General features: G+C 51.9%; 2 protein-coding genes across 17 annotated transcripts in view; both read right to left on the reverse strand.

Annotated features, from left to right (window-relative positions):
- Positions 1 to 6,339, reverse strand: part of SEC13 (SEC13 homolog, nuclear pore and COPII coat complex component) — a 37,826-nt gene extending 31,487 nt beyond the window's left edge. Inside the window, exons 1-3 of one of the 4 annotated variants that reach the window (XM_027582263.1) lie at positions 6,230 to 6,339; positions 3,159 to 3,203; positions 823 to 938 (exon numbers count right to left, since the gene is read on the reverse strand). In XM_027582263.1, the coding sequence (XP_027438064.1) occupies positions 823 to 938; positions 3,159 to 3,203; positions 6,230 to 6,232 (164 nt within the window). In that variant the 5' untranslated portion in view covers positions 6,233 to 6,339. Of the gene's footprint in view, positions 1 to 822; positions 973 to 3,158; positions 3,204 to 5,938; positions 6,145 to 6,229 lie in introns of those variants that run through there. The other 3 variants (XM_027582265.1, XM_027582264.2, XM_027582266.2) reach the window with 3 other exon arrangements.
- Positions 6,340 to 8,572: 2,233 nt separating this feature from the next.
- ATP2B2 (ATPase plasma membrane Ca2+ transporting 2) overlaps positions 8,573 to 27,184 on the reverse strand; it is a 373,064-nt gene continuing 354,452 nt past the window's right edge. For 6 of the 13 annotated variants that reach the window (XM_027582250.2, XM_027582251.2, XM_027582254.2 and 3 more), the window contains 5 exons: positions 26,204 to 26,417; positions 24,312 to 24,523; positions 24,057 to 24,164; positions 21,966 to 22,148; positions 13,458 to 13,769 (listed from right to left, as the gene is read on the reverse strand). In XM_027582250.2, the coding sequence (XP_027438051.1) occupies positions 13,458 to 13,769; positions 21,966 to 22,148; positions 24,057 to 24,164; positions 24,312 to 24,523; positions 26,204 to 26,417 (1,029 nt within the window). Of the gene's footprint in view, positions 13,770 to 16,595; positions 16,651 to 19,431; positions 19,585 to 20,550; positions 20,723 to 21,965; positions 22,149 to 22,257; positions 22,382 to 24,056; positions 24,165 to 24,311; positions 24,524 to 26,203; positions 26,418 to 27,184 lie in introns of those variants that run through there. The other 7 variants (XM_027582256.2, XM_027582262.2, XM_027582255.2 and 4 more) reach the window with 7 other exon arrangements.

The following is a 27,184-nucleotide window of genomic DNA, read 5'->3' on the forward strand; positions in this document are numbered from 1 at the left end:
TGGTAACAAAGTTCCAGGTGCTCTGAATACTACTGTGGTTTCTGGCCTACATCCATCATTGAAGGAAATGCTAACTAGCTGAGTCACTGACAATAAAGATGTGATTTTTTTTCTCAGCCCCAGTTCACCAGCCCCTGAATTCTATCCACAGAACCCTCGGAGATCTGTGGAACCCAGGTTAAGAACTCCTATTTATTTGAAAGGCAGTGGGCTGGGGGAAAGCAGTAGAGGTGTAGCCATAAAAATGAGCCAGGATCTCAAGAATCTTGTAGGGAGAGGGGAAAGCAAACATTTGTAAATATTCACTGAGTATCTGCCGTGGGCACGCGAATAGGCAAAATTATAGGACTTACGTAATTACTAATGCATTCTTACACTAACATTATTTTTTTTTATTACATTAACATTATTCTTACATTATTGCCTTTGAGTGACACTTTAGATCATGTTGGCTAAACTTAAAAAAAAAAAAAAACACCAAAAACCAAAGAAAAAGTTCTTTCCCACTTTTAAAAGCAGCAGTAGCTACTGAAGGCATGCTGTGAATAGGCTCTACCCGGGAGGAGGCAGCAACACCCCATTTTGAGGGTGAGCAGATGAAGTCTTCGAGAGGTAGACTGACTCTTACCCAAGGTCTTCTGGTGGGTTTTTGGGAAGCAAAGTTGGGATTCATCCTGCTGAGGACAGCTGCCTGGCTGGGACTAGGGTGTCCTCTCTGCTAAATGCACTGTGGGGCTCCTCTGATCTGGGTTCTCAGCTTTACCTGCCATGCCTGAGAAACCCAACCATTCTGAGACCTCACCCAGACTTGGCTGCACTCACCCCCTGAGGTCGGCAATGAGGATCTGTCCTCCATTTCGCACATCGAAGATTTTGACAGACCTGTCTGATGAGCAGGTTGCTAGGCGGGTGCCATAGTAGTCCATCTGGGCATCATGCTGCAAAGGGAGGACAGCTTGGGAAGCCTGCAGGCTGGGTGGGTGGGGGTGGGGAGTCACCAGGACAGAATCTAGTTTGGACCAGAGCTCACCTGAAATTAATCTAACCTCAAAGCAGCATCACTACCAGGCAACAAGCTAGCATCTCGACATGCCATTTCTCAGACAGGAAATGTTGTACTGAAAGGGACAAAAAAAAAAAAAAACCACCACCATACCTAGCTGCTTTCAGACCCTTTACATACAGAGGGGAAGCCGTTTCCAATCCTATTCTGTAGGGTGGGTATGGGAGACAAAACAGTGCCTAGCTAGCCTCCTTTTTCTTCTTCCTTCCTCAGGCCCCACCATGTTCTGAGGCTCTGTGGGTTACTGTGAGCTGCAGGTTCAGCTCAGCCCCAGACCCCAGGGCTAATGCTGACGCAAAGGAGCAGCCTCTGAGGGCCCAGTGAAGTCCTCCATAATGCCCATGTGGCCTGGACACAAGGGTCTATTCAGACGTTTGGGCTCCTTCCTCCACCCATGGCCCTAGATCCTTTGTGGACCTTTGTTCCTGGATTTTTACTAGACCTTTCTCCTAGTAGTATGTCCAGTACCCCAGACTATCCACCCATACCTTAAATGTCACTAGTCCCACCACTGATGAACCAACCTTCTCGATGCTGACTGGCCACGCAGACCTAGGGCCAGTCTCTGCCTACAGCTCTTGTATCTTGTTCCTCTGAGCCACAAGGTCTGCTGTCCCACTGCACATCCTGGTCCTTCCTCTTTGTTCCCTATTCCAACAGGTGGCACCTTCCTCAGCTGTCTCACCTTGGGGCTGTTAGGAACTATCAGCTGTCACTCTTTTGGTATTCAGGAACAATTAATATCCTTTCAACAGAAGCAGTCATTCTGTTTGCTTCAACATTCCTTCCTCACCTCCCTGAGAAAAACCTGACTCTTCTTTGGAAGTCAACCCCCTCCACTATTCTTGGTCTTGGCTTCTTGGAAAAGAGACAATGCAAGTGTTTAGATTTCTTAGGTACTTCTCCTGCAGAGTGCTGTCACACACTTTGGGAGGAAGTAAGGCATAGTACCTAAAAGATTTAAATCCAACTCCTTACCTTACCTGCTGTCTGGAAAAAATGACATAATTTCCTTGAACCTCAGTTTCCTCCTTTTTAAATGGGGCTAATGGTGGCATCTGCTTTAAGGGTTGTTATGAAGGTTCAATGAGACACTGAATGAAAGTATATGGCACGGGGTCTGACACTTAGTGAACATGCAGACATCAGCCATTGCTATTTTGCTTCATCTGTTTCTCAAACCCAAACTACACAAGTAGGTAGCATATCCATTATTTTTCCCATTTTAGCTATGACGAAATCAAGGCCGGCTCAGAAGAGCTAAGAAATTGGCTAGGGAGTCTCAGATTGGATTTTCTTACCCAAGGTACCACACTGTCTCCAAGAGGGTGTGGTTAAATGACTGTATTCAGGAAACATATACAACTTGAGACCAGGCAACCTCTCAGAAGATAAAAAGCAACCACTGGTGGGCAGGAGCCCTGAGATGAAATGCTGTAAACTGGCTGACCAGAGTTTTGCTCAGAGGCTGCCTGGACTGTTTGGCTCTGCATAAAGCAGAGTCTGCATCTTTGCTGCTAGAGACTTTAACCTCTGGACCTTCTCCCACTGCCCTGTCCTCTGATACTGAGCCCCGTGTATGTCTCTCAGGAAACGCCCTGAGTTAATGACTTCTGGTTCAAAGGGCTTTGCCTGGCCCACTGTCTGTGGTGGTCCTACCTGGCTCTGCTCTGGGCTTTCGCTGTGCCTGCTCTCTGCCCTTGTACTAAGTTACCTTCCCATTCTCTCTTCTTTCAGCCCCCTTTCCAAAGGGGCTAAGCAGTGGCAGCATGGGGAAGGCAGGTGGGAAGAGACTATTGTCCAAAGTTTCACACTGACTTAGCCTACATCCCAGAACAGGTTACTTTGTTGGCCTGGAGACTGAGGGCCCTGAGCTATAAACCATTCCTAGGTTCCTCCTACCAGAGAGCGACCAGAATGCCACAGCCCTGACAACATGGCAGGCATTGCTGGGAGACTAACCATATGCTGAGGCTACAGCCTGACTCAAGGGTGCAAAGCGACACTGGATTCATGAATGAGCAACAGAAATGCTTCCCCTGCACTGAAATGCCCACAGCTATAGCCCGTAAGGGAAGGCTAAAGGAATACTTACAATCATGTCCTCATGGGAGGTGTCCACAGTGTTAATTACTGACACCTAGAACCAAAGATACAGTTGGTAAATGAACAGATGGCAGTTAGAATGCAATCATCATTAAAACTACCGGTCATTACCAAGGTTCTTGACTGCATCTGTTCGCTCACTCATTAAACATTTACTTTAAGTACCTCCTTTTTGCTAAGCACCATGCCAGGGACTGGAGATATAGACATAAATTAAGTATTCTTGCCCCTGAAAATCTTGTACAGAAGTAACCGTAAAATGGAAGGATGAGTACTTTAACAGAAGTTTACATGTACTATAGCGGCCTGAAGAGCTGGTGGTGGTAGTAGACATGAACTGGGGCTTAGATGATGAGGAATTTGCCAGGTGGCACAGGGGGAAAAAAGTATAATCCAAGCAGAGGGAATAACATGACCAAAGAGGGGAGAATGGCAACCAGTCTTCACCACTTTGAGGGTGAAGAGGGATGCTGGGGGATCTATGGCTGTTGTTCCCTTCCTGGATGACAGCGCCTCTGATCTCACAGGCAGTTTTGGGCATATCAGAGTAATACCTAAGACCTGGAGAACTGATTCAAGGTGGACTGCTCCCCGGTCCACCACCTATGACAGATCCTAGGCTGTCACCTCCTGGGATCCAGGGCTGAGCAGCTTATGGGGCTGGAACACAGATGCCATGGTCATCACCCCCCACTCACTCTATGAGGTCCAGCTCAAATTATGCTCCCCTTTTTAAAATTTTATTTTATGTTAGTCACCACACCTTACATCATTAGTTTTTGATGTAGTGTTCCATGATTCACTGTTTGCATATAACAGTGCTCCATGCAGTAAGTGTCCTCCTTAATACCCATCACCGTATGCCCCCTCTTCTTGGAAGATTCCCAGATTCTCCAACCAGCTGGACTCCTCTGAATATCTGAAGCACTGAATGTCTACAACACTTTACACCCTTTCTTCTCTCAACCAGAAAGTGAGCTCCTTGGACCAGGGTCTGTGTCATCCACAGTTCTGATCTTTTCAAATCACCCTGCACAGTGCTTTGCAACCAAAAGGAACTCAAGTGACTGCTTGCTGAATGAATAAATAAATGAACAAAAAGTTTTACTTTGCTCAACCACTATTCTCTTTAAATTCTGGGGATAGAAAAGGGTTGAAAGGGAGGTTTCAGTTTGGAACTGATATTTCTTACCACTTCCCCCATTTCATCTTTTTCCAGCATAAGCCCTGCCGGTATAAAGTCTGACGTGACTTTTCCAAAAGGTGGGCACTGGAAGAGCACCGGGGCAAAGCAGTTCAAGAGGTACTTATCAAGTAAGCACAGGTTCTCTCATCAATTTCGAGACTTCCTAATAAGTGGACCTCCAAGGTCTGCAGAGGCAAGTAAGAAAGATAAAGAGAAGCATCTCCTACTCTTGCCAAGCTGTCTAGGTTACCCAAAGTGCTTTCACATGTGCACCGGGAAGGACAAAGGGCAGAATTAACTGGAGCGGTCTGATAACTAAGGAACTGAAGGAGTCCAGAGAAGAGGGAGCGCTTGCCGAAGGGACAGACCCGGTTAAAGGAGGAGCCGGAAAAAGAGCCCCACCTGTTAATTCCCAGCTCACAAAGCTTTCCACTCCACTAGGCTGCCTATCGAGAACATAAAGTAGCTGTTACACTGAATTCCCTAAATCAAATGGCCAAGGGCTAAGCAGAGTCAGGAAGAAAAGTTTCCTGGTAGTTTCATTCCAGGTCACCAAAGGGCCTTAAGGATAACTAGCATGTATTTTTAACCACTCTCATGCACCAGCTTGGATGGTGAACCATACTTCTGAACAAGTGTTTCTGTTTTGTTTTTCAAAAAAGTCCTCCCCCGCCCCCCCCAGTACCTCATGTTGTCTGGTCCTTGTTTTTTTTTTTTTTTTTTTAAAGATTTTATTTATTTGACAGAGAGAGATAGCGAGAGAGGGAACACAAGCAGGGGCAGTGGGAGAGGGAGAAGACTTCCCGTGGAGCAGGGAGCCCGATGTAGGGCTCGATCCCAGGACGAGGGGACCATGACCTGACCCGAAGGCAGATGCTTAACGACTGAGCCACCCAGGTGCCCCTGGTCCTTGTTAAGTAGTAAGAGTCAGCCCTTAAAACAATTCAGCTCTTCAGAATTGAAGAGTTAAAATTTCATTTAGAGAACTGAGTATCAGAGCATAAGAGATTCTATCTACTCAGCAGCTGAAGAATCAGGGGCCTAAAGAGATGAGTAATTTCAAATCCCGCAGGGCAAGAACTAAACTCAGTGACCTGACTTCTGGTTCATCCAGGTTCCCTCAAAACCCCAGGCACACCCATTTTCCTGAGAGCACTGGTTACCTGAACCCCTACTCTGGGCTTTTTTCATTTTGCGCACTTTTATTCATTAGTTACCATTCAGTCATTCACTCAATGAGTAAATATGGAATGACTGTACACTGGATACCACAGAGATTTAAAAACTCGAGTCCCTACCTTCAGAGAGTAACTTAGCTCATCCTTACATCAGTTTCTTGAATTGCCCATCATACTTCGGGGCCCTACGTCTATGTCCACATTACATCTCTCCTGGGAGAAGTGGTAGGTGGTAGAAGGGAGTGGTTAAGAGGGTTCGAATCTGTCCTGCCACTTAACTAGTAGTGTAAGAAGCTTCACCTCTCCAAACCTCAAGCTTCCTCATTTGTAAAGTGTCGATAATAGCAGCACCTATTTTGCGGGGCTGTTAGCAGACTGACATTATGAACAACGCCTGGAACTTACTGAGGGCTCAGGATACAGTAGCTTCTACGGCGTTCTGGGTTTTGTTTTCAATTGTTGGGGGAAGAGGAAGAAATAGGAGCGAGAGACGCGGCAGCCGCGCGGCCCGCATTGTTCCAAGAGGTTCCGCGGCCTCCCTCTGACCTCCCACTACGAAAGGTTCCGAGGGGCAGAGCCAGAACCCCGCAAACCCCGCAGCGGCGTTGGAGAGCTGAACGGCCCCAGCCCGGGACTTGAACCTTGGCACGGTCAAGGAACCCGGGAGAGGGCCGCGTCCCCGGGCCCAACACTCACCATGGCTGCAACAGCAGCAGCTCCTAGCCTCGGACGTGGCAGCTCCTGGCGGCGCCCCCGAACAGCTCACTTCCGGCGCCGGGCCGGCGGGCGGTCCGGCGGTGGCGCTGGAACAGCCGGGTGGCAACGCGGTCCGCTCGCACGAACGTTCCGAGCCTTTCCGGGGCGGCCGGGGCGGCACCCCGGGCGGCGCCCCGCCCTCCCGAGGCCCCCCCCGCTTCTGTGTGCCGAATGCAGGAGACCAAAGGGGTGGGGCTCCCGTTTCCGTGGCCAGACTGATCCCGCGGCTTTTGAAATCGGAAGCTCTAGCCCATTTCTCTCCTTTTGCTGAGATCTATACACGAAAGGAAGGATTCATAGCTACAGCTTCACCCGCCTCCCTGCGGTTCTGGGTGCGACCGGCCTTAGGATGAACATTGTAGGATGAGTAATTTTTTGGGTAGTGGGTAGACCGACCGGTCCTAGTGCTTCCTCGTTGTTAGTGCCTCCTCAGGACCCGAAGCTGGGACCAGGGGCAGAGAAGGCCAGGGAATGCCAGCTACCAGAGGCTGAGCCCTCTCACTCTGCCCTCTCCAAGCCGTGGGACCCAATGCCTGCAAACTGCCCCTTCCCCACAGTCCTGGGATCGTGTGAGGTAGAAACCCCAGGCAGGGTGGGATCTTAGCTAGGCTCCGGCAGCTAGAACCGAGGACCCAAACCCCAGTGGCCCCAGCCCCTAAGTCCCGGGCTTTCCACAAGCACACGGAGAATGCTGTATTGCTGGACGGGGCCTGGGAGCTCCCCTCAGCCACACATGCATGGTCTGGCAGATCTGGACCCCTCCTGGTGTTAAGGAGTCCAGGGACCTAGGGTGGAGCCTAGGCTCCCCTTGAGTAAGTCACAGTCCCTCAGTTTCTCTCCGACACTGGATGGAAGATCCCTAGCTGGGGACGGTCACTGCTGGAGGGATGATGTTAAGGTTCAGAGAGTGTGATAGACCTAGACCATCAAGGAGCTTGGGAGAGGGGGCCAAGGGTGTGGGGTCTTACAGAGTTAAGGGCTGGGCCTCCAGACAGCAGCTCACCCTTCCACCCCTGCCCCAGCTTTCAAGATTATTCCCCGCTAATGGAGAAATAGTGCAGGGATGTTGGGGGGCGGCACTTAAAGTGGAGCAGGGGACAAAGTGGGTGGAGCTCTTGGGTCTGCTGTTCTTCACGGGACAAGCCCTGGCCTTCCATCTGTAGCTGTACCATTGATTCTCTGGTGCATCACTTCTCTCTGAGCCTTGCTTTTCGAAAGTAGGAAACAGGGACGGTGACATTTTTGATATAATACAAATATAAGGCATGGGGCATAGTTGTTATTCAAGGAATTCCCTGGTATAGGCATTGAAGTTGGAGAGACTGGGGATTTGGGATAAGCAAAGCAACTGTATCTTATTCATTAAGATATTTGCTGGTGGGACTGAAAGGCACCATAATATAGAGGTTTCAAGTGCCAATTCTGGCATCAAGACTGCTGGGAGCGCTACTGTATCTTCTCCTTTCTGGCTGGGTGTACCCTTCATCTCTCTGAGCTGCGGTCTCCTCTTCTGTTAAGTGGGAATTAGAATACCTACGCTGAAGCAACGTTGATGTTGGGAGTAAATGGACTCTGGGAGGTGAAAGCATTTAGAACTTGGATGGACCTGTATGGTGCTTAATCTGAAGCTCAGTTCTCCCTGACAAGGGTTGGCCTTTAGTGTGTGTGTGTGTGTGTGTGTGCGTGTGTGTGTGTGTGTGTGTGTGTGTGTGTGTGTGAAGATGCACATGCACAACCCTCAACCTTTGAGCCAATATTGAGATTGTTTTTTGGTTTGGGCACATTCTTGTTTTCTGCTGATGCTCAGCAGAGGTTTGCAAAGTTCAGATTCTTAGGACGCCAGGCTCCCCTCTGCTTCCCCCCCCTCGCCAGTTAGGGATGCCACCTACATCTTTTGTCCTATTTCCTCCCTCCAGTTGATCCTAGACCCCAACTCACGCCATTCTTAGCTTTCCCCAATATGTGCCCCTACCTCCCCGACCCACTGTCTCCAAATCTCTTCCTCTTCCTCCTGAGGCCTCTTCTCCCAAAGTCTTGCTCTTTGGGACTGTCCACTGTTCCTCATGGAAGGTTAATGACTTATGGCAGGTTAAACTTGCTCCCTTCAGTGGTGGGAGTTTGAAAGATGTGATGTGGTGGAAGGAGAGAGACCGCCCACTGAGCTGTGCACCCTTGGACGAAGTGCCTTTCCCTCCCAGGGACTCCGTTTTCCCGAGTTCAAATCCACGGAGGGTGGGGACCCAGCTGTCCTGCGGAAAAAGGCCTTGTGATGTGTACCGTGTCTGCATTTCCACGTGTGCATTTATTGTTATTGCTCAGGATAGTGTTGAAAAGGCAGACAAATCCCATTAATTACAAAGAGCACAAGCCAGAGATACAGAGAAATAAAGAGTGTACAATAAGAGCACAGTCACTTCCCAGCCCCGATTGTCCCAGAGCCCCCCCCAGAGCCCGGGCAGCTTGTGGAAGCTGGAGCGGCACCATTTCCTCGCTACTCTGTTATAAAATATGTGCACACAAGAGTTAGCAAAGTGTGGCGACCCCCAAGAGGAAAGGTCCGGAGGGAGAGCACCACAGGCATTACAAAACAGACTTAGGGGGCTGAGAAGGTCCCAGAGCAGCCTCAAAGGTCTTGTTTTTGGTGGAGGGGGTGATGGCTGATGCCCAGGGCCTGGGATCCCCTTCCCTCTACTTGGTTGAGTAGGATCTCTACATCACAACAGGAGAGCTTGCTTTAGAACTTGGAAAAGACCTGGCTGGGGATTTTCTGCTGTTGTTTGATAGGCCTTGGCTCTGGAACACCCAGAGCCTTCAAGAAACGCACCCCTCCCATCTTCTAATGGGATCTCAGACACTATGGAGGGAGTTTAGGGTGGGAGGCATGTCACAGTACACCCAGCTGACAGCCTCCCATAAGTAGAGCACGAATGGGTAGGGGGGGTTAGGGTGGTGTGAAGGTCCAGGAAAGAAATTGCTGCATCCCAAAGGGCCTATCACACAACCGCTGAAAAAACTTTGAATAAAGAACAAGAAGTGACCCCTTCCACCCCTGCCAAAAAAAAAAAAAAAAAAAAAAAAGGCAGTTCCGGAAAGGGAGACAGGAATAAAGATTTCTTCATGAGGAGAACTAGAAATAAAAACAACTGGGCCACGCAAATCTGGTAGCTCCGGGTGTGGGAGAGAGCCCTATTCCTCTTCTGGACTGGGGCAGATGGAGGGTCCACCCCAGCATAACCAAGGTGGGTGACTTTGGGTCCCAAACTGAGATTGGGGTGGGGAGCTTGGTGGCCTCTCCTGGTGACACCCTTGCTTAGGGTACAGGTGAGATGGTGGGAGGAACTTCTGGCTTCCGCCCAAATTTAGGATGCTCTTTTTGTTTCTTCTTACGGGACACTCTATCTAGTGACCCTGAGTGAACAGTACTTACAATGGCAGAAAGGAAGCCCTTTGCATATAGAATGACAGGGCCCTTGGGTGGGGGAAGGGTAGGGGTGGAAGACGTGGCAACATTTTAAAGTTTACTTAAAAGAATAGCTGTGAGACAATAACCAGGACATTTTGTTAAAAAAAGAAAAGGAGGGACTTCACCCTCCTCCACATGATAAAACATTATATAAAGCAACAGTAATTAGAATTGTATGGCTGGTGCCAGATGAGACACCCAGATATGGGAACAGAAGAGAAATTCCAGAAATAGACCCAAATCTATATAAGCTATCAGTATGTGGTACAGGTGGCATTTCAGCATGGTTGGGAAAAGAGCAGCTATTCAATAAGTAGGCTACCCAGGATGAGACGGGTCCAGAGTCCTTGGCCCAGTACCGCCATTTTCAGTGGTCTGGTCTCAAAAGCAGGGCACCCTCCCTCTTGTCTACTCTGTGTTCTGATTGGGACAGGGGGGCGAGGGGGCCATGGTGAGGGGTCGGCGGGAGCAATGGAGGCTGCTTCAGAGTTAGGGAAAGCACTGCCTGAGTCGCAGGGAGGAAATATTCCTCCCTGCCCACCTCCAAAGGTGGGCAATTCTCCAGCCCCAGGGGTCACTGAATGGGCCCCCTGCTCTTCTCTCATCTGTTGAGGGGAGATAAGTAGCTGAGCTTAGACCTCAGAATGAATCTGCTATCTTCTCCTGGAGCCCTTGTCCAGAGGACAGAGAAGAAGCTAAGTGGATGGTGCAGTCCCAAACTGGAAAAAATTATATATACATTACAGAGTATATATTTGCTGTGTTCTGTTTGATGTTGGTTTTTTGCCTTTTTTTTTTTTTTAAACCACAGACATTTCAGAACCACGCTGCGGGAATAAGAAGAGTCAGCAATTGAAAGCATAACCATTGCATAGTATTAAATGAACAGAGACGGTGAGTTCTTTATTTACAATTATTGTCTAGATAAAAAAATTCATAAAAACAGATGAATGGTCATAAATTATTGACCCCCTAATGGGGTGAACTGCCAAACGTACCCCATGCTGCTAGATATAGGACGCAGAGTGCAAGCTTTATGTACTACAGTGAGTTTTGACAAACCAATCATTTCCTCTGTGTGTGTGTGTGTGTGTGTGTGTGTGTGTGTGTGTGTGTGTGTGTGTGTGTAAGCATCCATCATTCCTGACAAGAAAAGACCAACACTGAGGTTGGGTGTCCTCGGTCACTTCCACTGCTCCCTGTTCCCCAAGCTAGGCTCCGCTCAGAGAAGGCCCTCCTGTCTTCCCTGTGTCCCGGCTCCGAACGAACAGGGAGCGTGGTGGGCAAGCGCAGCTTTCCTGCTGTCGGGGAATGAGGTCATGGACACAGGATTGGAACCAAGAAGGTGGGGAGATGGAAAACCTTGAGAAAGGAAACTACAAAAAACACCATGTTCCAAAGTTGCTCCAGGTTTTTTCACATGTGCAGGTCTTTACTTTCTCGGCAGGAGAACAACGGGCTGGCTTTTGGCGGCGTTTGTATCGGAATCCAATAAGCACATCTGAGGGCTGGCCACCCCTTTGGGGATGCAGTTTCCTCTGCTGGGTACATTCAGAGAGATTCCTTCACGACATTCAGGTGATGTTCTCGCACACAGAAGGTCCTCCTTCTAGGAAGGTTTTGCCAGGTGGGATGGGCTGACTTGGGATCCCAAAGCCTCAGGTTCCTTCACAGCCACCCAGCCGTAGGCCCTCCCAGCTGACTATGGCTCTTTTCCCGAGTGGCTCTCATCTTGTTTGTGGAAGAATTCTCTGGGCCTGGAGAAGGGAAGGGCTGAGATGACACAGAGCAACCGTGGGAAGGGGTCAGTATGAGGGATGAATTTTGCAAGCGAGGTGGAAAGTGTTTGGTTTTCCTCGAAGCATGGGACGTCATCGATCATGGTATTCAAAATGTCTTTTGCACTGTACAAGTTTATGGAAAAAGATCGTATGCTGAAAAGTCTCAAAGCAAACTTTGTATTAAATACAAAAGTTCTTTTATGAAAAAAGCTGATACCCACAAAGTGCTTAGCAGTTAAGAGGCTGACGTACAATTAAATAAGCTCTCATTAAGTGGGATTACTAGTGCTGTTATTGTCTTGGGGGGAAAATAACCACCTTTTCTCACCTGTGATACTGTAGGGTTTCAGAATGGCTTTCTGTCTGGGAAAGCAAGACTTGCTGTCAAAAGGCTACAGTATATATTGCGACTACAGGAAGACAATTTGGTTTAAAAATCACACTGAATACATCTCAATATACACATCATAAGGTTCGTTCGGATCTAAATAGTGCAGAGAAAAAGGCTATTCTTCTTCAAAAATAAAAATAAAAGCAGCAAGCCATAATGATCCTCATCCAGTATGCCAACAGCTCATACGCTGCAATTTATAAGTAAATAAACCTCTAAATTACTAAAAAAAAAAAAAAAATCAACACAGTAGCATTTATAATATTGCAACACTACCTCAACCTCTGTCCAGACAGTGCCAAAGAGAACCTCTTTTTGAAATGCTCTTAGTAAACTCAAGCGAGTTTCATCGAGAGAAAAGTCTTCGACCAAAGCTGGGCGGACCCCGTCATCCTCGGGCCGGGCCCGCCGTTAGTGCTGTGAACCTAGGAAGCCTTCTCTCTTCCTCTCCCTGTGTCTACGGAGCACGGTGTTAAGCCCTCCGGATGGCTACTCCTCCTCGGTAGCGTTTGGCTTCTGCCTGAGCCTCCCACGGTAGTGACATAATTGAGTGGAAACAGCAGGCAAAAATCAGAGCATGGCTATTGTAAAACATCAGGATGCAATCCAGGGAAGTGTCTGCTGGGCTGAGCTGTTTATATAACATCTCAGCCGCCAGTGTTCTTCAACCGTACAAATAGCCAAAGACGTTATCTACAGGTTTGTAAACAAATTACATTCTTGTTTTAGGACATAAATAAGTTAAAATAGAGCAATTTAAGCGGAAACAAGGCAACATGCCGGCAAAAAAAACTTTATATATCCGTGTGTGTGTGTGTGTGTGTGTGTGTGTGTGTGTATGTGTGTATATATATATGTATATATATATATATATACATATATATATGCCTATCTATATGGACGTATACAGTCTTGGAAAAGTATACGTTGATATAGATACAAAGAAATGGATATAACCTCATGAGTGTCTGTGAAGTTCTTCGGTTCCGTTGGTGCAAATTTACTAGGTGAGTTAAGCTCTGCAGTTTCAAAAAGTTGTTAAATTAACCTATACAACTGAGACCATGCTGTGCAAGCATTTCAAAAACTCACAGACCAGTGGATTGGATGTAGTCTCAGAAAAGAGTCTGTTTGCAGTTCCCGCCTAAGAAAACAAACAAAAAACCCTCCCTGACCCCCCCTCAAACCAAACCAGGGGAGGACTGGAAGTGTACAGTACATTCATGCAGGGGACGTGGTGGCCTGGCGGGTGCATGGCTGGTCCGTGTTTGGGTGGGAGCCAGGAAGGGCTTGTTCTGGGAAAATCGCTCACTCCCGTAAGCCCCCCCAGGAGATCCCGCCCCTTGCCTCAAAGTGTAAAAGAGTTCAAACAGCATCGCAGCCAGAAAAAGGGTCTGTTGGGTGGAAATGTTGGTTTTCTCGCCAGTTTTTGGTTTCCTGTTGTTGCTCCTTGCTGCTTGGGTGAGCTGGGTGCCTGGATGGGGTGGGGGGGGCGCCCGGGGGTGGGTGGGTGGGTGGCGGCCGGGTCCTCAGCTAAAGCGACGTCTCCAGGCTGTGGATGGGGCTCCCTGGACTTGAAGAGGTAGCTGATTTGCTTGTGTCGGTCGTTAGGTTGATCCCGCTGTCGATGGCGCTGTTGTTCTTGTTGAGCGATGACGGAGGGCTCGAGTTCTGCTTGAGCGCGGCATCTTCTTCCAGGTCGGTGTCGTCAATGAGGGGGATGTGGGGCTGTGAATCTTCGATCCGGAATTCGGGGTGAGCCATGAAATTATGGATGGAGGTTCGAGACTCAGGCTTTTCTAGACCTTCATAGAGAGAGCTACGGAACGCCTTCACGACGCGAATCTGCAAGGGAAGCACAGGGGTGAGAAGCACTGCCCTGGGGGGGCGGGCGGCAGCCAAGCTTGGGGGGGGGCTCGGAGGAGGGGTGGGGGGAGGGGTTAGGGCACAGCGGGCGGCTGGAATCCACAGTCGCTGGGTGTTATGAGCATGGGCAGGAGGGGAAGAATGGAAGACGGGGCTCAGGTTATATGCATCCATGAGGTTTTAAAAACTGCTTTGGTTTTGGTCGGAACTACAGTATTAGGACAGGAGGAATCAAGCCCCATCACAGAGATGGTGGGAAACAGTGGTTAGAGGAAGCATAGTCCACTCCGGCGGGCACCCAGACCTAGTGAGAGACTGAGCCTTGTTAACTTTAAAGCACAAGTTCAACCATGCAGAAGGGGAGTGGGACCAGGTGGGAATAAAGGAGGAAGGAGGAGAAGCTAGTTTTAGAACATTAATCTTAAGAAAACCACACGCAGTTAAGAAACCATACAACATGGAACAGATAACGTGTCACAAACAGAAAAGGAACGGAAAGGAGAGACAGTTGGATGAGCCGGGATGAGAGAAGACACACGAGGGTCAGAGAACAGGAACATCAAACCGAAGGCAGCAAGGCAAACCAAAGCCAACTCAGGGCTTTCCGGGGTGCAGAGCTGAGGCGGCCAGAAAGCACGGAGGAGCCGGCAGACTGACGACATTCAGGGGCGGGGAGCATGCCACGGTGAGGGGTCAGGAACCACACGGCACACACAGACAGACACGGCTACACTTGGAAGCCTGGACAATGTGAACGGAGGTCTTTGTACCCAACGTTTCTTTCCTTCATGCATTTGGGAGGTAAACACTCGAGTATAGACTCAAAGCCCTGGCCAGTCATTGGAGTTGACTTTGGGGTCCCTTATTTCCTGGGGCATTTTATTTCGTTGTTTGTGCTTTGAAAACACAAAACTCCCAAAAAGGAGGACAGAATCAGATGGCCAAACCCAGCCCTGGGTGGGATTCTAGGGGGGTGTGGACCTGAGCCACAAAAAAGCACATTCTTTCATTTTCTGTGTCTTAGTTGGAACCCGTGGTTTTCCGAAGAGTGTGAAAGGAAGCTGGACATCGAGTCTTCCAGGCTAGTGGAAGGAGCACTGGACTCGGAGTCAGGGAGACCCATGTCTGAAAAAGGCTCTGCCACTTTTGGTGCCTTGGCCGCGGGCAAGACACGCCACCTCACTGGTTGCCCTCTGTCCTGCCTCACAGGGCGCAGAGGAACAGGACCCCCGTGCTGGAGAGAGGGGTCCCTTTCTCCAGACTCCTGGGAGGGGGAAGCTATGCCTATCATCTCAAGGGGCAGATGGGACTTGGGACAAAGGGATTTCCTCCTCTCTTCCTAGCCCCAACTCAGAGCGGAGGCAGTAGTGGGGGAATACGAAGCAGCCTCGGTGCGTCCAAGGAGCAGAGCCTCAGCCAAGTTGGCCATGGCGCCGAGGGTGCTCTCAATGGCCCTCCCTGCAGAGCAGTGCGTGCCTCCACACCACAGGCCTGTGGGGGCGGGGGGGGACAGAGGACCAGCGGGGTTCTTGTGGGGAGGCCCTTGTGGTTCCAGGATCTGTGGAACTCTCAGCCAAGCCCAGGGGTATCTTGTTGGTGGGGCACAGGTGGGGAAAGCCCTGTCCATGGAAGTGAATTTTCTAGATGACTGTGGCTGATGGTTTTAAGTGTCCTAGCACAAGGTTTATTTTACTATTTTTCCGAGGGAAGTGTTTCTAAAGCACATGAGATGCTCCTCTGCCTTTTGGTTTAGTGTATACAGAGAAGAATGTTAACGTTAAGTTGGTCAGTACTCCTTTCGGTCTTTTGTAAGACCCCAGAGTTTTGATTTTTTTTTTTTTTTAAGTTTCTCTCTTTGGTTGTCAGCCATCATTACTCGTTCTGACTTTTCCTTGTTTGCTCAAAAGCATCTCTGTCCCATTTCCCTCTTATGTGCTGTGTTCTGGGGACTCCAGGGGGCCCTGCTTCTTGGAATCATGCTTTAAATAAGAGGCATCAGGGGCCAAGAGGGAGCCTGCGGACGCCGTGACAGCCATGTGACTGCTCTGACGCCTCTTCCTCCCTGGATACCCTGTCCATGGCTGTGTAGGGATTATTAAATATTCTGATCTCCTGATGAGCAGGCCATTCCACCCTTGATTAAGTGAAACCAAAAAAAAAAAAAAAGGTGTCGTGGGCCTCAGTTTTCCTATCTGTAAAATGGGAATAATGGTCATTGTAACTGTCCAGCCTCGTGCCCAGCACGTGCTGAGGCTGAATTGCAGTAAGGTGGTGGAGGAGGAGGGGTGGTGGTGGGACCCTGTCATGTGACTGAAGATGCAGAGGGCACGACACACAATGAGATGCAGGCCCCTTGCCCTCCCCCTGGCATGGAGACAACAGAAAGAATGAACTGCTCTGGACAAGACTGTGGGGACAAGACTTTTCGGGACACCCCGCCATGGTCATCTCAAGTGTCCACTTCGGTTCTCTCCGCGGCTGAAATGAAAAAAATATGGGAAGAAAAAAAGCTCTTCCGCCTCCCATCCCTGCCTACCCTAAAGTGAGATTTTGGGGCAGGAACTGTACTTGGTATGAGGGGAGGGGGGAGGGAAAAGGACCCGGCCTGTGGGATTTCAGACATTGTGGTTTCATCAGCACAAAGGGAACAGGAGACCCATGCCCCTGTCGGTCGGCTCTGAGGGATTGCCTCGGCCCTGGGCTGGGACGGGTTCGACATACTCGAATGTTTACCCGGCTTCAGGGAAGCCAAGAGTCTGGGATTGATTCACATTCATTTCAGGCTCAAGGTTAAAGACTCACAACCTCTTTTAATTTCACTCTCTCTTGCTGAACTCTGTCTCCAGGGTTCTCTAGCCCTCTAGGGAAACAAACACATGGAATATTCAGACAGTGGAGAGGTCTAGGCCCCACCCCAGAAACAAGCCATTTTCTCGCCAACCCAAGATTGCACTGAGTTTGTTACCAAAACGCTAATGAGAGGCATAGCTTTCTTTTCTTTCCGTCTTCATTTCTCCCTTAAGAGATGCGCACTCCTTGCCCTAGCAGTCCTTGGAATCAGGAAGGTGAAGGGCAAGTGGCAGTAGGAGATGGCCCCCTGGCTGGTCGTGGCCAGGAAGTGGCCGGTTCTGGGTTAGGAGTCTGATGTGCTTGGCCTGGTTGGTTCGAAGGAGGAGGACCTTCACTGACCAACACGGAGCCTGCTACAAAACTTGCTAAATACAAAAGTAGTTTGAGATGCGTTAGGAGTTTGAGGGGCATAAGCAGGAGCGGCAGGGGGCTTGGCCTTGGGTCACAGAGCCGAATGCTCATTTTGTCTTTGGTCACCAGTGGGAAGGTGCCCTTCGCCCCAGTCCTGGCCAGGCTGGTAGAAAGTCCAGCAGAGAAACCGCTTTCTTGGCCTTCGAGAACCCAGAGGGTGGACCCCTTTCCACTTTGTGAGGCTGTGGGCATGGGCACTGGTTCTGGAATGGAAATTCAACCTCTGCAGGCTCCAGGGCTATGGGCTTGTCTGGAAAGTGGTTGTGGGACGGTGGGAAAATGAGGCACTTCGGAGTCAGACCTCTCGCCACTCACTTGTGTGATCGTGGCCAAGTCAGCCCAGTCCTCTGAGCCTCAGTGTTTTTCTCAGGGAAATGGATGTATTGGCAGGTCCTCTCTCCTATTTCCTTGGTGAGGCATATGCGAAATGAAGGATGTAGGGACTACTTTGGAAAATGTTGAGTGAGGCTCAAGTATAAGGCCTTAGGGGTGTGCCTTTAAGTTTCTGGGGGAAAAAAAACCTCACTTTTGTGTCAGTCAGAAGAGGAAAGCAAGACAGCGAACCAGAGTTCCCTCCCAAACATTCTGGGTGCGAGTGTGACCTGCCTGTCACGTCACCGCATGCATCTGTTTGCCTGGGGCCCTCCACCTCACAGTGGTGCCGGGGGAGGGATGGGATGGGGGGCTCCTCACCCCAAGGTCATGAGTCAGAAGTCCGCCCCAAGCAGACACTGCCCCACCACAGGCCTTGGTGGTCAACTCTGGGTAACACAGGGGACAGTGGTTTGACTCCTTCTAGGGTATAAGATTACAGGTATTCTGGACTCAGCATGCACAGGGCCACCCTCCTCTGCTGGAGAATCCCCAGGGAGAAGTCCCTGCTCAGAGGAGGTGGGAGGCAGCCTACCTCTCCATCCCACCCAAGCCGGGACCCCTTCTCTTACTCTTGGCTACTGGTTTTACACCTCCCCGAGGAAAAAAGCCTTTGACTCCTGAAGGGACCCTGCCTGGTAACTAGAGGGCCCTCAGAGTTCTTGGAGACTCGAGGAGGTATTGTTGTTATAGCAACTATTCAGGTGAAGGAGGAACTGGGGGTATTTATTTAGAGTTCACACTGTGACTGTATTGGTCAAAATGTGTGTGTTGAAGCCACAGGGGTTAGGATCCCTTTTGGAACCGGAACTCTTGGCTAGGGGGATGGTCAGGCTCCCACAAGACACCCCAAATTACAGTCTGGATTCTCTGGTAGAGGGTAGGAATACAACATGTTCAAGGAGGCAAAATGGCAGTTGGATGAAGGAATCATGCCTGACCAGCCCCTTTAGGTCCTTGGAGAAAATAGAGGGTGGGTAGAAATGACTGTCTCTCTGAAGGAGAAGTGTTGAAAACTGGGTGTCACTCAACTGGCCTTATTGAATAAGAAAAGGTGAGAATGATATTGCCCAGGTTTGAGATGACCGAGCTCCTTCTCTAGACTGTGGGAGCTAAGGCATGGGACTAAGCCACAGGAAGACTTCTAAAGGCTGCATGGGTGCCCAGAAATGCCAGGCAGGCTCTGGCTGTGGCCAGTGTGAAGCACCGTGCCTCAAAGAGGTCAGACCCAGCCAGAGGGATGTGGGAGTCACCAGGAGCCCAAAGAAATGGATTCTTTCCCCAGTGGCTCTCCAGACCGGAAACCTCCCTCCCCCTTTTTTAAAGTGATCTCTGTGCTCGAACCAGGATCAATAGTTGTATGCTCTACCAACTGAGCCAGGCAGGCACCCCCAGACTGGAACCCTTGGTCATTGCACTTCAAGAGAGCTGGTGGTGCTGAGCAAGGCCAGAGCTAAGTGAACGCAGGAGGAGGTCAGCTGGCTGAGGCTCTCTGCTGTAAGGGGCCGGCGGGGGGGGGGCGGCAGGATGGGACCAAAGTGTTTCTTGCCCTGAGAAAGCCTGGCAGTGACTTCCTAGTGACAGTCATGGCAATGTGACTTGGACCCAGTCTGCTCAAATAGATCTCCATTTCATCTTGGCTTGCCTGGCCACCCCCCACCCCCCACCCCCCCCCACTGCTGGGTTTTTGTGCTAATGAATGAATCCAGAGGGCTTTTCTTCCCTTTTCTGCATCCTTCCTGTTACCCTGCCTACCTGGTGGGGCTGCAGCCCCCGAACAGTCATGGGATATGAGCATGGGCCAGCAATAGGCTCTCTGTGGCTCGTGTCTCCCATCCGAGGGCTCAGATGGCCCAGTTCCCACCTGGCATGCAGGTCCTCTCCAGCTCAGTGGGAGGGGATGTGTGTGTGGGGTGTACCGTGTTTGGATGGGGGTACAGGCACTGTATAAAGTATGGCGAGATGAAGTCCCAGGGCCTGTTCCTCATCAAAAGCCCGAGGGCTGGAACAGATGCATTGTGGCAATCTGAGAAGACCAGAACTAGGCGCTCCCCCGCAGTTTGGGAGGGGGCTGACTGGACACAAGGTAAGGGAGGCAGGTAGTAAATAGAGACTTCTTATTCCCTCTGGGTCCTGAAGCCATGGAGGGGTTCAGAAAGATCTAGAAGCCAGAGATGAGAGATCAGGTTAGAAGTGGTGCCATGAGGAGGTGAGCTTGGAAGGAGGGAGAAGATGGAGGCCAGAGTCCCCGGCTCTCCCTCAGATGAGTAAGGGCAGGAAACTACAGGTTGGACCAGATCCCTCATGGCCTGCTGGCATCCAGCCAAGATGTGAGACTTGGTTCACCGTTTTCTGCCTGAGATCAAGCTGAATGGGTAAGGAGCCCTGTCCTTTCTAGGAAGGGGTCAGACCTTCAGTGTGCAGGGCATAGTGTGTGTAAGGCAACTGATGCCATCAGATGTACAAGGGAAGAAGCAGAGGGTTCTGAACTACCGTGGCGGGGGCCTCTGGGCTGTGATCTCCTTCTCCAAGGCCTGGGACCCCTCCCCGACTGGGACCTCTGACCAATAGTGACCCCTCTCTTGGCCGGACCCCACTGTGACCGACTGTGACCTCTGATGGGCTTGACCCGTGGTAACCCTTCGCCTAACTAACTATAAGACTCTGACCTCCTGGCCAACTCTGACCTTGACCTTGTGGGCCAGGCTTTTCCTGACTGAGTATGGCCCTAGACCAATTGGGATACCCCTTGCCGTCCTGGCTGACTGTTCCGCCTCGGCCGCTGTGACCCTCTAGTGGGCTGGAGCATTTGATCACTGGAAACTCCCCACCAGATGGTGATCCTTGACTGACCCAGACCTTTTTGGCCACTCTTGACCTTCACGACCCCCTGGCTGAGTGTTTAAGCCCCTGACCCTGACCCCAGCCAACCGTGGCCCACCAAGGGCTGGCCACCCCATGACTGGCTATGCTCTCCTGACCAATGGGGACCCTCCTCAATGGCTGTGGCCCCTCAGCCCCCTGGGCCTCGCCATGACCGGCTGCCCCCCGTGTCCTTGGGGCCCCGGCCCCTGCCCGCCCGGCGCTGGCGTCGGTGGCGCCCGAGGCAGTAAGGGTTCACACTCACGCCCAGCTGCAGCAGGAGGAAGGCTGGTCGGAGAGGAAAGAGCATTGGACAACGACACGCGACTAGGGCTAGAGAGATTGGCTACGTCCTGGCTCTGGCTGGTGACGGAGGACTGTCTCCGCAGGGCTCCCTGAAAGGAGGCCCCGCTCTTGAAAGTATTGACTACTTCAATCTGCAACGGAGGAGAGAACGAGACAAGTTGCGAGAAGAATGGACACACAGCTACACGACTGACAGGCGCAGCGCCACGAGCACAGCCGCAGCCATGGGACAAGGACAAGGTGACTTAAATCAAACAAAGACCACCAGACACACTCAAAGCCCCTGAAAGACGTCTGCTGGGCGCCAGGCCCCTCGGGGGGCCCCAGAGCCCCGGGCAGGGCTGGCCAAGGGGCCCCCGCGCTGGGGTTCTTGTCGCGGAGGAGAACCCCCGCGGTGTCGGGAGGCTCTGGGCCCGACACCCGCTCCCCCCGCCGCCCCCAGCTCTCCGAGAGGGCTGTCTCCTGAACCTTGGTCACCCCGAAAACCAGGGGTGGGGGGCTGTGAATGCCAATGAGAGGATGCTGGGGGGTGCTCCGTGGGGTGTGAAGCAGCCCAGGTTACAGCGGGGTGCTAGGCACGGTCTGGGCAAGAGGCCCACCCTCCCTTGGTTTCCTAGTCCCTGAGTCCCTCATCCCACGTGGCTGTGAACAAACAGTGTGATCTAGAACTCCAGCCCGGGCAGAGGGCTGTGCGAGAGCGTGTGGCCTGTGGGTGGGGGCCACACGGTGGCGGCACAGGTGTCTATCCTGGGGAGGAAATCCATCCCACGCATGGGCTTGGCGTGTGTGCCTTACTGTGCACGTACGTGTCTGTGTATGCGTGGGGAAAACCAAACTTGGCTTCCCAGAGTGGCCTCGATGCCCTGGTGGAAGCTGGAGGCCAGTGTCCGAAGGCCCCGGTGGGGGACATGTTACACATGTGCAGAGATGCCCGGACCTCATAGGCTGATGCCCCGGCCCGGGAGAATCTGGGGTTGGCCCTGGCCTTACACCTACTGGCGCCCAAGCCCTGCACCGCCCCTCCTGGTGGTGACCAGAGCCTGACCCTGACCAGAGCCCCACACTCACCTCAGCACTCAGGCCCCCTCCCCTCTTAGGGGCATCCCCCCTGGAAACCCATGGTGGATGTGACCCCCAGTCTGACCCCTCGCAGGTCTGAGGGGTGAGATGGAAGTTTCCTGAAGAGGCCACAGCTTCTTTAGCAGCCACGGGAGTGTGTGTGTGGGGAGCATGGGTGTACCAAAGGCTGGCGAGGTGGTGAGAGCAGGGCTGGAGCCCCATCTCTGCGGGCCTGTGGGGTGGCATGGAGCACGCCCATCTCCATCCCCCGCCCGCCCCAGCTAGGTGTGGCCCAGCCCCGGGAGCCTCCTGTACCTGGGTCTGGATCCGATTCAGGCCTCGGAACCACAGGATCTGGCCTCGCCGCAGCTCCCTCTCGGCATGGTCTATCTCCTCCACGTCCTCATTGAGCTCCTCCTCCGGGATCTCCTCCTTCTGCGTGAGCCTGCCCGCCTCCTTGAGGAACTTGAGCCTGCTGGTCGGGATGGTAGCGATGACCTGCAGGGGGTCCAGCGTCAGGGTGATGGGGGCTGTCCCTCAGGTGGCCTCCTTCCCAACCTGCCACCCCACCGCCCCTCTCCCCACCCCCCACCACTTACCTAGTTAGGCTCAGCTCACTTCTTAACTCATCCTACCTGTTCCTCAACTCCATCTTTTATAACTTCTTATTGATTTGCTTTGTATTTCACTCACTCATCCAGAGTTGGGGGGGCACAGTGGAAAATCTTGGCCTTTAGGAGTTGGACAGGTGTGACCTTGAATACCCGAGACCGTATAGGTCATGTGACCTTGGGTAAGTCATTTAACTTCTCGGAGCTCTGGTTTTCCTGTCTGTAAAACTGGGGGGCAATTCTCAGAGTTTGAGGATTAACTCTGAGTTTGAGGATTAAGCAAGATGGTGTGTCTAAGTTGCTGTGCATGAGCCTGGCCCACAGCTGGCCCTCAGGTCCTTGGGTTCATTCCTCCTGATCACTGGGTCTTGTGGTACCTGAGTGTGGGCAACAGGGGCTCAGGGCATGGGTACCATGGGGACAGCCAGTCTTGGGCATTCTGGGAATGGTTGCCCTCCCAGAAAGAGAAGGCAATATGAGAAGAGGATATGCTTTTATACTTAATCGTCCTCCAAAGGCTTGTCCATGGGGCCGAGGTGTGAAAGGCAGGCCCTATGGGGAGGTTGAGGTGGCAAAGATCAGAGGCCCCTCTAGGGAGAGATGGGGGCTGGCCTGGACACTCAGCCTCATGGATTCCCTGGAGGTTTCAGCATTGTCCATTGGCATCATCCTCAGGCATTAGGAGTCTGCTCTCCAGATGCCAAGAGCTCCCTGAGGGTGTGGGCTCCAGCAGGATACAGATGCCCAGGGAATGAGGTTGCTAAGTCAGATCTAGTTTATCAACTTTCCAAAGAAGCTCCAAAGTTTAAAGAAGGACCTTTTGGATGAAACTAAATTTTCTTCTTTATCTTCTAGTTAATTTCTGCTACTGCAACTTCCCACTCTAGCCTGGAACAGCTCGAAGGCAAGAACAATGTCTCAGGCCAGTTGGGGGGTCCCACTACCTGGGCAATGGAGCATCCTGGGAATACAGCCCCTTTGCCCCAGATCTGGCTCCAGGTACTTCTCACAAGCACTGCATCCTTGGTCGGGCTGCAAGCAGTGAGTGCCGTGAAGTGTGTGTGTGTGTGTGTGTGTGTGTATGCACTCTTGCATGTGCAAACACATGCCTAGGACTTGGGCAAAAGTAGGGAAGGGAACAGTGGGAGAATGTTCTGGGTCACAGCTGGAAGGGCCCCTATGGAGCATCCAGCCCACGATTCCCCAAAGCCGGGAGGATGTCAGACACAGCACTGCATCACTCCGAGACAAGGCAGAGTTCACCCCTCCTACATTTCCTCAGCTCTCTAAAGGAGTCTCTGCTTGGTGTCATACTACTTACTAATTACCCTCTTAAACAACAAGCTGGCTTCAGGCTCTGAGCCTTGGCAGGCCACGGCATCGAGTTAGAGTTTAATAACGTTGCTCTCATTACGTTATTATTTTTTTGTGAGCTTCTCTTTATGACAAATGATACTGATTTTCTAATCATGTTCATAATATAAAGTTGCCTTTTGAAATAAATTTCAATAAAAAAACTGATTTGATTGAAAGAAAATATCAAATAAATAACAGGATCAGAGGTATATAGATATAAGGCAAAAATCACAGTGGTGGTACCCAAAAGACCAGTATGTGGGACCTGGGCCAACCCCCATTGCTCAGATGCCCAGGGATGGGGAGGGCCTTGCCTAGGGTCACACACTGAGTCCATGGCAGAACTGGGACCCATTCCTGGGACCTCCCGGATCCCCTGTCTGGTGCTCTTTCTCTTCCTCTGCCGAGAGGCATCTCCTACAACCCACCCGGAACTTACCTGGCCCCAGACGAGCTCTCCTAACCCGATGAATATGCACCACATCCACTGGTCCAGCTGCAGTGGAGAGCAGCTGAATGGCTTCCCCCCAAACTGCACGATCACTATCTGGAGGTCAAAGGGGCGCACAGGGATAGAGAGAAGGAGGGAGAGAGTCAGGGGCCAACTCAGGGGTCTGGGCTCTCAGGGCACGGCCAATGGGCTTTGGCTGCTCACTGCCCACCCCGGCCCAGGTTGGGGTGGGGGCCTGGCTACCTGGATGGCAAAGGTGCCCAGCACGATGGTGCAGAAAATAGGGTTCCGGAAGATGCCATCGAAGACATTGCGCTCGCCGTGGATCTTGCGGGCGTTGATCTCATTGAAGAGCTGCATCATGACGAAGGTGTTGAAGATGATGGTGTAGTGTTCCGAGGGTGGCGAGTGCAGGGGTGCGTTCCTCCCGCTGTCGATCTGGAACATCTTCTCGCCTGCCAAGCCGAGAGGGCAGGAGCAGGGCTGAGGGCCTCGGCTTGGGGGGACTCCAGGCCCTGAGTGGGGGCCTCTTCTGCGCAGCCGAGTGGGTCAGGCAGAGACAGAGGCGGCGCTCTGGATGTCGGGGGGCGGGGCGGGCCTGCACTGTTGGGTGGTCCTGAGTGAGTGGAGGGATGACAAAACCCTTTCTTCTCTAGGGGGAAAGATGTTGGGTGAATCTTATTCCACTTTTCTGTGGAAATCTGATAAAGGTGGAATGCAAGCTCTCCTGTCAGGTGACACTGCTTATTGAAAGTGACCTCCAGTTGGCAAACTCATCTGGACTGGGAAGACTGGGAGGACGGGGTGTGAACCAGGAATCCCTGGTGGGAGGCCATGGCCTTGGGTTCCCCTGAAAATGGTGCTTCTTGTAACTGACTGTGACCCTTGCTGAGACCTCCGGAAGCTTCTGGGGCTCTTATAGGAAATATCGATTGCTATGTGGAGGTTGGGGTTTCTAGGCCAGGCTGGCTCCCCCCAGTGGCCTCATTCTCTTGTACCTGAGTTATCACATGATGGGTGGAGAGCAGCCCCCCGGTTTGCTGTGTGGACATGCACTGATGACAGGCTCAGTGCCATTCTACATCTCTTGGCAAAGCTGTGTAAGCTGGTGCCAGGAGGACTTGTGGGGTTTTCTTAGCGTGAGGTGTCTAGCTGAATCCAAGACCACTGAGAGTAGGTGCTCAAGGAGGGAAGCCAGCAAGTAAACCAGGAACCCCCACCCAGCAGCCTTTTCTCCTAGTTTTGCATTCACATAGCTTCTTCGAAGACTCTAAAGATACTCTTGACAATAGTCCTGCCAACACATCGCCTTCCAAATTCATACAAGAGGGCTGCCCTTTGGGGAATAGGATCCATGCCCTACCCACATCTGTACCCTGGACTTTGAGGGCAAGTGCTCGCTGGCATTGAAAGCCCAGCTCCTCACGCGGAGGGGCTCTGCCCAGGCTGGGGACTCCTGGCTGGCCCTGACTCCTCCCTGTGTGACTGTGGGCCCGCCCCTTCCCACTCTGGGACTCTCTGTGAACCAGGGGTAGGCTTTGCCCGCATCATCTCTGAAACACCCGAGGAAACCAGGCCTGGTATCTACTCAGTCTCCCCAGTTCAGGTGCAGGTCGGCTCACCTCTGTGTGCCTCAGGGCACTCCCTGTAATGTGTGGTGGGGCACAGGCACCTGCCCCACTGAGTGCAGGGAAGACCTAAATGAAGCAAGCAGCCTAAAGGAAAATGCTGTGGAAATAGTTGGTGGCTCTGCAGGTGTTTGGTCCCTCCCTGGGGAGGTCTCGGTGAGGATGCCGGCACAGGGCACGGATGAGGTGCAGGAATGGGTCGGAGAAGGGGTCAGAGCCTCAGGCTCCTCCAAGGCAGGTGTGAGGGGCATAAATCAGCACTTGGGCGCCATGTTGCCTAGTGTATACTCAGTGTCTAGAGCTGTCATCAGTGGAAAAGCCCTGGCTTTGGGGTTGGCCAGGCCTGAGACAGGGTCCGGCTCTGCCCAAGACTTGCTATGTGACCTTGAGTGACTCACTTCACCACCTCGGGCCCCTGTGACTTCACTGGCAGACAAGAGGGCAGATGTGAATCCAGAACGCTGGGTCCAGGCCAGGGTGTCCCAGGTGGGCCAGTGGGGGACTCACCAACAAAGAGCAGGGTGAAGATGAGGGTGAGCTGGTAGACGGCATGACCCAGGATGTTCTTCATCATGGTCCGTGAGATGAGGGGCTTGTTGCGGCCATATGGCTTCCTCAGAAGCAGGGTCTCAGTGGGTGGTTCAGTGGCCAGCGCCAGTGAGGCGAACGTGTCCATGATGAGGTTTACCCAGAGCATCTGCACAGCCTTCAGAGGGGAGTCCTGGAGACAGCAGTGGTGGGGAAGGCTGTCACGGGGGAGGCTGGCCCCACCAGCTGCTACGAAGGGCCGGGTGTGGGCCTCAGGAGCTTGTTGGTGGCGTCTTGAGCCGACTCTGCCCAGTGGGTCTACCCTCAGCTGGCCTGCCTGCTGGCCTCCTGAACAGGCACTCCCCAGGATTGCTGGGCCTTCCCTTCTCTGGAGAACAGCCTAGACCTGCCTACCTGTGTTCTCCCCCAAGGAGAAAATTGAGTCTTCTAGGCATGATGGTCAGCAACTCCCTGCCTTCTGGTAAATTCACCTACTTCCCCACCATGTGCTGTCCGCCCCTTCAGCCCCCGTGGACACATCTCTCCTGGCTAAGGCCAAGCTCTCCCCCCGTCTCCAGTGTAGATCCCATCTGCTCAGCCTCCTACTGCTTTCCCCTCCACCATCCATGGCTCTGGTCTCTGCTGTCACACCAACAGCACCCGTGACCCCTGTCCCCTTGTCGCTACCACCAAGTTCCTTCTTACCTCATTGTCACACTTTAACTTAAGCAGTTATTGTGTGTATCTATGATTCCAGAAATAACTTAGTCCCATGGTAGAAAATTTGGGCAAGTAGGGAATAGCAGAGAAAGCTAAAACTCATCAGTAATCTTGTCACTTACAGGCGGCCGCCATCCACATTCTGGTGTGGATCCTTCCACACCTCTCTCTGGCTGAGACTGGGACCATACAGTCATACCGCTCTGTGCACAATCCTGTCACGTGGGGTACACTGCCTCG

Source organism: Zalophus californianus, chromosome 1 (genome assembly GCF_009762305.2).
Source record: "Zalophus californianus isolate mZalCal1 chromosome 1, mZalCal1.pri.v2, whole genome shotgun sequence".
NCBI lineage: Eukaryota > Metazoa > Chordata > Mammalia > Carnivora > Otariidae > Zalophus > Zalophus californianus.